This window comes from Helianthus annuus, chromosome 3 (assembly GCF_002127325.2).
Source record: "Helianthus annuus cultivar XRQ/B chromosome 3, HanXRQr2.0-SUNRISE, whole genome shotgun sequence".
Lineage (NCBI taxonomy): Eukaryota > Viridiplantae > Streptophyta > Magnoliopsida > Asterales > Asteraceae > Helianthus > Helianthus annuus.
Genome location: NC_035435.2, coordinates 18,690,327 through 18,700,662, shown reverse-complemented (window position 1 = coordinate 18,700,662; position 10,336 = coordinate 18,690,327). Strand labels below are relative to the sequence as shown.

At 38.0% G+C, this 10,336-nt stretch overlaps 1 protein-coding gene across 1 annotated transcript; it reads right to left on the bottom strand.

Moving 5' to 3' along the window:
• Positions 1-5,688: 5,688 nt before the first annotated feature.
• Positions 5,689-6,456, bottom strand: LOC110931276. Its single transcript, XM_022174677.1, has one exon. It carries the CDS (start codon positions 6,454-6,456, stop codon positions 5,689-5,691), a length of 768 nt encoding a protein of 255 aa, XP_022030369.1.
• Positions 6,457-10,336: the final 3,880 nt, after the last annotated feature.

Below are 10,336 nucleotides of genomic sequence, written 5' to 3'. Positions count from 1 at the left end.
TAACACCTAAGGGGGGATCTGTATAAATCAATTACTGATCCTCTTTTTGAACCAAAAATACATCCTCAAAGGGGATCTTACTAAACATGCACAAAATCTTCTAAGTGCTTAAGATCCTCTATTTGGCCTAAATCATAACACCTCAGGGGGATCTGTATAAATCATTTACTGATCCTCCTTTTGAACCAACAATACATCCTAAAAGGGGATCTTACTAAACATGCACAAAATCTTCTAAGTGCTTAAGATCTCGTATTTGGCCTAAATAATAACACCTAAGGGGGGATCTGTATAAATCAATTACTGATCCTCCTTTTGAACCAACAATACATCCTAAAAGGGGATCTTACTAAACATGCACAAAATCTTCTAAGTGCTTAAGATCCTCTATTTGGCCTAAATCATAACACCTCAGGGGGGATCTGTATAAATCATTTACTGATCCTCCTTTTGAACCAACAATACATCCTAAAAGGGGATCTTACTAAACATGCACAAAATCTTCTAAGTGCTTAAGATCTCGTATTTGGCCTAAATAATAACACCTAAGGGGGGATCTGTATAAATCAATTACTGATCCTCCTTTTAAACCAACAATACATCCTAAAAGGGGATCTTACTAAACATGCACAAAATCTTCTAAGTGCTTAAGATCCCCTATTTGGACTAAATCATAACACCTCAGGGGGGATCTGCATAAATCAAATAATGATCCTCTTTTTGAACCAAAAATACATCCTAAAAGGGGATCCTACTAAACATGCACAAAATCTTCTAAGTGCTTAAGATCCTCTATTTGGCCTAATTAATAACACCTAAGGGGGGATCTGTATAAATCAATTACTGATCCTCTTTTTGAACCAAAAATACATCCTCAAAGGGGATCTTACTAAACATGCACAAAATCTGCTAAGTGCTTAAGATCCTCTATTTGGCCTAAATCATAACACCTCAGGGGGGATCTGTATAAATCAATTACTGATCCTCCTTTTGAACCAACAATACATCCTACAAGGCGATCCTACTAAACATGCACAAAATCTTCTAAGTGCTTAAGATCCTCTATTTGGCCTAAATAATAACACCTAAGGGGGGATCTGTATAAATCAATTACTGATCCTCTTTTTGAACCAAAAATACATCCTAAAAGGGGATCCTACTAAACATGCACAAAATCTTCTAAGTGCTTAAGATCCCCTATTTGGCCTACATAATAACACCTAAGGGGGAATCTGTATAAATAAATTACTGATCCTCTTTTTAAACCAAAAATACATCCTCAAAGGGGATCCTACTAAACATGCACAAAATCTTCTAAGTGGTTAAGATCCCCTATTTGGCCTACATAATAACACCTAAGGGGGAATCTGTATAAATCAATTACTGATCCTCTTTTTGAACCAAAAATACATCCTCAAAGAGGATCTTACTAAACATGCACAAAATCTTCTAAGTGCTTAAGATCCCCTATTTGGCCTAAATAATAACACCTCAGCGGAGATATGTATAAATCAATTACTGATCCACCTTTTAAACCAACAATACATCCTAAAAGGGGATCCTACTAAACATGCACAAAACATCTAAGTGCTTAAGATCCTCTATTTGGCCTAAATAATAACACCTACGGGGCGATCTGTATAAATCAATTACTGATCCTCTTTTTGAACCAAAAATACATCCTCAAAGAGGATCTTACTAAACATGCACAAAATCTGCTAAGTGCTTAAGATCCTCTATTTGGCCTAAATCATAACACCTCAGGGGGGATCTGTATATATCAATTACTGATCCTCTTTTTGAACCAAAACTACATCCTCAAAGGGGATCTTATTAAACATGCACAAAATCTTCTAAGTGCTTAAGATCCTCTATTTGGCCTAAATCATAACACCTCAGGGGGGATCTGTATAAATCATTTACTGATCCTCCTTTTGAACCAACAATACATCCTAAAAGGGGATCTTACTAAACATGCACAAAATCTTCTAAGTGCTTAAGATCTCGTATTTGGCCTAAATAATAACATCTAAGGGGGGATCTGTATAAATCAATTACTGATCCTCCTTATGAACCAACAATACATCCTAAAAGGGGATCCTACTAAACATGCACAAAATCTTCTAAGTGCTTAAGATCCTCTATTTAGCCTAAATAATAACACCTAAGGGGGGATCTGTATAAATCAATTACTGATCCTCTTTTTGAACCAAAAACACATCCTAAAAGGGGATCTTACTAAACATGCACAAAATCTTCTAAGTGCTTAAGATCCCCTATTTGGCCTACATAATAACACCTAAGGGGGGATTAGTATAAATCAATTACTGAACCTCCTTTTGAACTAACAATACATCCTAAAAGGGGATCTTACTAAACATGCACAAAATCTTCTAAGTGCTTAAGTTCTTGTATTTGGCATAAATAATAACACCTAAGGGGGCATCTGTATACATCAATTACTGATCCTCTTTTTGAACCAAAAATACATCCTCAAAGGGGAACTTACTAAACATGTACAAAATCTTCTAAGTGCTTAAGATCCCCTATTTGGCCTAAATAATAACACCTCAGCGGGGATATGTATAAATCAATTACTCATCCACCTTTTAAACCAACAATACATCCTAAAAGGGGATCCTACTAAACATGCACAAAACATCTAAGTGCTTAAGATCTTCTATTTGGCCTAAATCATAACACCTCAGGGGGGATAAGGGGGGATATGTATAAATCAATTACTGATCCTCCTTTTGAACCAACAATACATCCTAAAAGGGGATCCTACTAAAAATACACAAAATCTTCTAAGTGCTTAAGATCCTCTATTTGGCCTAAATAATAACACCTAAGGGGGGATCTGTATAAATCAATTACTGAACCTCCTTTTGAACCAACAATACATCCTAAAAGGGGATCTTACTAAACATGCACAAAATCTTCTCGGTGCTTAAGATCCTCTATTTGGCCTAAATAATAACACCTAAGGAGGGATCTGTATAAATCAATTACTGATCCTCCTTTTGAACCAAAAATACATCCTCAAAAAGGATCTTACTAAACATGCACAAAATCTTCTAAGTGTTTAGGATCCTCTGTTTGGCCTAAATAATAACACCTAAGGGGGCATCTGTATAAATCAATTACTGATCCTCCTTTTGAACCAACCATACATCCTAAAAGGGGATCTTACTAAACATGCACAAAATCTTCTAAGTGCTTAAGATCCCCTATTTGGCCTAAATAATAACACCTCAGGGAATATCTGTATAAATCAATTACTGAACCTCCTTTTGAACCAACAATACATCCTAAAAGGGGATCTTACTGAACATGCACAAAATCTTCTAAGTGCTTAAGATCCTCTATTTGGCCAAAATAATAACACCTAAGGAGGGATCTGTATAAATCAATTACTGATCCTTTTTTTGAACCAAAAATACATCCTCAAAAAGGATCTTACTAAACATGCACAAAATCTTCTAAGTGTTTAAGATTGTCTCTTTGGCCTAAATAATAACACCTCAGGGGGGATCTGTATAAATCAACTACTGATCCTCCTTTTGAACCAACAATACATCCTAAAAAGGGATCTTAATAAACATGCACAAAATCTTCTAAGTGCTTAAGATCCTCTATTTGGCCTAAATAATAACACCTTAGGGGGAATCTGTATAAATCAATTACTGATCCTCCTTTTGAACCAACAATACATCCTAAAAGGGTATCTTACTAAACATGCACAAAATCTTCTAAGTGCTTAAGATCCTCTATTTGGCCTAAATAATAACACCTAAAGGGGGATCTGAGTGATTTTTGAGTGTTGTTTTTGGTGTAAAAATTGTTGCTTTTGGTGTGTTTTTGTGTTAGGAATCTACCGGAATCATTCAATCGATAATCCATAACTTTTTGGAGTGGTTTTGGTTGATTTTCGGGCTGAAAAACGCGTTTTTTTCGAAAAAGTACAGATCCAGCGAATCTTGTGTTCTTCCCGGCGAATCTTCGAAAAAAAAGATTTGCTGACCAGCGAATCTACCAGCGAAAATTCCAAACAAAAGTTCACTGATCTGACTCGTCTCCTAGCGAAAATGCTGCCCATTTGCTCCCGAAAAAATCTACGGGCGAATCTTCTCAAGAATAAAAATCTTACTAAACATGCTACACTAAGGTGTTTTTGAGTGATTTTTTGAGTTTTTGGGTTCAAAATTTGAAATTCATAAAAAGTGTTGTTTTTGGTGTAAAAATTGTTGCTTTTGGTGTGTTTTGGTCTTAGGAATATACCGGAATCTTTCGATCGATAATCCATAACTTTTTGGAGTGGTTTTGGTTGATTTTTGGGGTGAAAAAAACGTTTTTTTCGAAAAAATACATAAATTACTAATCCTCCTTTTGAACCAAAAATACATCCTAAAAGGGGATGTGCTTAACGTGCTACTTAAGATCCCCTATTTTCCTCAAGTAATAACACCTAAAGGGGGATCTGCGCTTTTTTCGAAAAATACATAAATAACTAATCCCCCTTTTGAACCAAAAAAACATCCTAAAAAGGGATATAGTTAACGTGCTACTTAAGATTCCCTATTTGGCAAAAGTAACAACACCCAAGGGGGGATTTGCGTTTTTTTCGAAAAAATACATAAATAACTAATTTCCCTTTTGAACCAAAAAGACATTCTAAGCCGTTAGAGAAGATGGACGGCTTGGAGTCAACTGTAACCCCATAGTGATCGTTCCTTTAACATACCTGATAATTCTTTTGAGAGCATCAAAGTGACATACCCGTGGAGAGTGCATATGAATGCAAACCTGTTGGACTGCATAGGCAAGATCGGGGCGTGTAAAAAGTCAGGTACTGCAGTGCCCCTGCAAAGGCTGCGAAACAGAGTAGGATCCTCAAACAAAGGACCATGGTCACCAACTTTACCCGAAGTATCAACATGAGTTTTAACTGGGTTGCAATCTATCATCTGACACGCTGCAAAATGTCTAAAGCATATTGATGTTGAGACAAAAACATACCCTGATCATTCCTTTGGACCGAGACACCCAAGAAATAATGTAAAGAACCTAAGTCCTTCATAGCAAATTCTGACGAGAGTCTTTGAAGTAGACGATGCTTTAGCTCGGCAGAGGAGGTGACAAGAATTATATCATCAACATAGAGCAAAAGGTACGCCGTATGCTTACCATGACGGTAGATGAAGAGAGAGTGGTCGCAGGAGCTGTGACGAAACCCTAAGCTGGAAACAAAGTGCATAAATCTGAGATACCACGCCCGGGGAGCCTGTTTCAAACCATACAGAGACTTATTTAGCCTGCAAACATAATCTGGATGAGCTTGATCACGAAAGCCATATGGTTGATGCATAAAAACCGTTTCATTGAGATTGCCATGAAGAAACACGTTTTTCACATCAAGCTGATTAATATCCCACTTATTAAACAATGCAATGCTTAGGACAGTTCTGATGGTTGCCGGTTTTACAACCGGGCTAAAAGTATCGTGACAATCCACCCCAACCTGTTGTGACCGCCCATCCCCAACAAGGCGCGCCTTGTAGCGCTCAAGAGAACCATCTGCATTCAACTTATGTTTGAAAAGCCACATACAACGAATTACATTCATATTAGGATCTCTAGGAACCAACTCCCACGTGTTGTTATCAATAAGAGCACGAAACTCTTCGTTCATGGCATGTTTCCACTCGGGTATGGTAATGGCTTCGGCGGGGTTTTTGGGAAGGGGAATAGGGGCAGAAGCATGAAGGTCAAATACGGGTTTAGGCTTAAGAATGCCGGTGCAGCAGGCGGTGGAGGGGCGGCGGCAGCTAGTGCTGTATCTGCAGGGGTGTTTTCTTGAGCATTTAGGCGGCTTTCCTCCATTGTAAGACGAGACCGAACACCATAAAAATCTGGCAGTGGAGTGGTTTGTTGGATGATAGCCGCAACGGTGTTGTATTTGCTATTGAGACCTTTCACAATTTGGAGAACGAGACGTTTATCAGACACCGGAGCATTAACGTTAGCCAATTGGTCAGCAATGTTCTTCATGGCTTTGCAGTAGGATGAGATGTCTGTGAAGGAGTCCATCCTAGTGCTGGAGAACTTATTTTCGAGATCAACGGTCCTCGAGTTTTCATTGTCTTGGAACAAGGCTGCCAATGTGTCCCAAGCCATCTGAGCGGTTGATTTTGGCTTGAGGATAGTTTCCAGCAGTTCGGGAGAGATGGTGGAGTATATCCACTGACGAACTAATGCATCCACCCGGTCCCAAGTGGGTGGTTTCGCCTCTGGTGGATTATCCGGCGGGACGATGTGATCCAAACCCTCGTATGCTTCACAGTGAGTCAAGAATAACTGCTTCCATGAATTATACTTGCTGCAATCATTCTCTAGAACCACAGGAATGTGGGATTTGATGTTAGTGACGGTGACTGCAGGGGGAAGTTTGTCCATGGTAGGGTTTCTACAATGGAGAATTAAGAAAAGAAGGGATCCGACACAGGAAGGATCGGTTGAGGGTAGAAGGGAGATCGATCAATCTGATCGATGATAGAGAACAGAATGGAGAAGGGTGATGACCGGCGGCCAACAGGAGGCAGCAGCCGACAAGATGGCGCAGGAGGGGAAGGAGGTAGGGTTAGGTTTCACGTGATACCATGATAGAAGATGATAATCACAAACTTGATTTGTTTCCTTCTCATTCATCTTATTATATAATTACATCATTTACAATATAGTACCCTCTAGAATATAACTGATTACAAAATAATTACAAATATATGACTAGTCTAATATTATCTTATATTATTCTTATTTCATTAAAGTAGAGTTATAAAAGTAGATAAAAAATTAGTATTTAGTAAATCAAGGAAAAAAAAAGGATCAGTGCGATTCCAAGTAACATCGGTCGATGGATGAAAATACAAATCTTGTATTTCTATTTTGTTTAATAGAATTATACCTCCGATTAGGTATGCAAACGGGTGCGGGTAATAGCGGGGAGTGCATTACCCGTACCCGTACCCGAATTCAAACCCTATACTCGTACCCGCCCCGCCTAATATCCGACGGGTACGGGTAAAAAAATACCCGCCGGGTTCGGGTAACCCGATGGGTACCCGTTTAATTAAAAAAAGTCATTTGTTAAACCATAATAACTAAGTCAATCAAGTGGTCATAACTCAAACACACACATAATAGCAAAAAAAAATCATCACATTTTTTAGTGTTTTTAAATAATGAAATAAAAAAACAACATTATTTTATAAAGCTCGGATTCACTTCATCATTTTTTATAACTTCAAGTTTTGCAATATGTTTTTATTTATTTGAATGTGTATCTAGCAATAAAAAATAAACAAATATAAGTATTATTACAAACTATTTTATATGCGACTAAAAAATGAGATTCGTAAGCTTCCAAGAGGGCACACGGCTAGAGACGACAAACTAGGGGTAATGGAAATTATACCTTTTATTGTCACTCTAATGTGATTATATTTTGAATGAGAAACATATGTTTTCATGGAACAGATAAACAAGATGGTCTTCCATGCAATGGACCAAGCTCTTACTGATATTGAGGCACTAATGAGTAAGTGACAGATTCGATTCCATGTATGAACGCCAAAATACAGTTTAGCTATTTATAATGGTGCTTTTTTTGTATGTTTCACACTTCAAACCCCAAAACTAAATGAAAATAAGAGTGGGTTGTGATCTACCCCTCAGGTATGTATGCATTTTATCTAAAAATTTTAATGTTTATTTGATTTGGTGATTCTACAATATATTTAAATCTCCCCTCAGGTCTTCTATTTATTAACTCTTGTTTGATTCAAGTCAGACCAAAGTCTGAAAAAGATAAATCTATTAGTAATTAATAATTATTGTAATTATGAATTGGTAACTTGGCTCCGAATATCAGAATACTTGACAAATCTGAATATTATGTTGGTTCAGTTCTGTTTATACATGAAGGAAAACAATATAAATCATACCTGTCACCGCAGACAGTGCAGAGGAGAATCCAGTGAGAGAAGACGACATGGAGTTCGACATCTTTGTCAAGGTGATCTGGTTCCTCCTTAGGATGCTAACTGATGATGGGGCTAAGAAAACCGAAAAGGGATATCGGTTTTGGAGAGGAGGTTTCGTGATGATGTTATGGCTAATGGGGTGGTGTAATTGTGTAACTGAGTAACCCCTAAACCTCCACATAACTCTCCTTATATAAGCACCCAGGAGGAAACCTAATTAGTTACTAAGGGTAATATGGTCCATCAATAATTACCAACTAATTAAATAATAGGTTCTAATATATTTTGATCTCTATAATGTAAATGATTATGATGGCTATAGATTAAATATTAATACGTAATATATTTAATCTTACATTCTCCCACTTAGCCGAGTAATCATTTACTATGAGTATTAGATAAGCCTGATCAGGAGTTAACACTCATTTTAGCCTTAAACAAGTACTATAGCAGAAAAATACAGCCGTTGAATCATTATGCGACTCAGGACCCCCATTAATCATACTATAGCCTTAATTTAAAACCTAATCATCATGATCAAAATACGCGTAAGCCCTTTGTTTGATTTGTAACTTTTATTTGTCTATATGCCATTATACCGGTTGAACATATTCTAACAGACATACAAAATCAAACTTGAGGAAAATTAACTAATACTTAGTCATTCATAGTACGATATGCAATTGCGCACGACTATTAATTAATACCCGTCTATGAGCTTTCTTAATAAGACTTATGGGTAATAGCCCTTCAGTTATAGGATCCTTAAGCATATCATGAATGTATTCGATACAAAACTTAGTTTCCTCAATTCGTTCATAAACGAATAATTAATTGCGTATCGAAACTTAATGCAGCACCTCTTGAACTGTTACTGTTCAAGGAGTTATGGTAGCTGACTTTATCACACTAATTCTTCAAAACATTAATTATATGGAGTTAATAACCTTATGAGTCCACTGATAAATTTCCAACAACATTTAGTGACCATGTTATATCGTTATAACTTAGGTTGTTAATATCAGTGCATTATGACTCCTCCATGAAATAGGTTTTGTCTGCTGACATAAAGATATACCCGAAATTGCATTTTATAATCTTTGAATATCTCAAAGTTAGAGTAATAAGTTAGGTGGAATCTTTCAGCATGGTGCCACGTGGATTGCAAGAAAATAAGAGCATGTTCCTAACACCACATATGATAGTAGTTGTATGCAGACACTTGTAACCTTTTTATGTGTAATGTAGGCTTTCACAATTATCCTATCAACAACAATAAAGCTCCCGGTCGATCTTAATTCCGTGTCAGTAGAAGAAATAGCTGACATTCCTTGCATCCTTTGACTTGTGCTCTTTATAATGATTCCAGGATGAAAATGGCTGCATTGTGTGTGATGAAGCCGTGGATACAAACAGATGGAACCGGATTTATATCTGAAGATCTAGCTGCCTTGGTCCCGAATGACTTTCATGATGCGAAGTTCATGAAATCTCAAGATTACGAGGTTAAACAAGTAAAAATAAACTTTTCTATCTGCAATACTTATACATAAATAAAGGGAAAATTACCAAAATAGCCAAGAATAATTTTGACTTACCAAAATGGCCATTTCATGAGTCGGTGGAGCAGGGCATCACGGATTCAAATGTGTGGGATGCCTCTTTCAAGACCCCTCATGCATCTTTAAATATGGAAGTGACACGTGTCTCAACGATTAGGTAGACTCCTCCAATGCCCCTTACCAGACTCATCCAATGCCTCAGTAGATTCTTCCAATGCCCCTCAGCAGACTCTTCCAATGCCTCTCAGCAGACTCATCCAATGCCTCAGCAGACTCTTCCATTTAAAAATATTTTTTTTTAAAAATTAAAAAAAGACAGGGAAGTGCCGGGATGCGTCTGAAAGTGCCGGGATGCGTCTGGGAAGTGCCGGGATGCGTCTGGAAGTGCCGGGATGCGTCTGGGAAGTGCCGGGATGTGTCTGGAAGTGCCGGGATGCGTCTGGGAAGTGCCGGGATGCGTCTGCAACTCGCCGGAGACGGAGCCGGAGGCGTCTGCAACACGCCGGAGACGGAGCCGGAGGCGTCTGCAACTCGGCGGAGATGACTACAACTTTCAGACGCATCCCGTGCACTTCCAGACGCATCCCGGCACCTCCCAGACGCATCCCGGTACTTCCATACGCATCCCGGCACTTCCCAGACGCATCCCGGCACTTCCCAGACTTTTTTTAGTTTAAAAAAATATTTTTAAATGGAAGAGTCTACTGAGGCATTGGATGAGTCTGCTGAGGG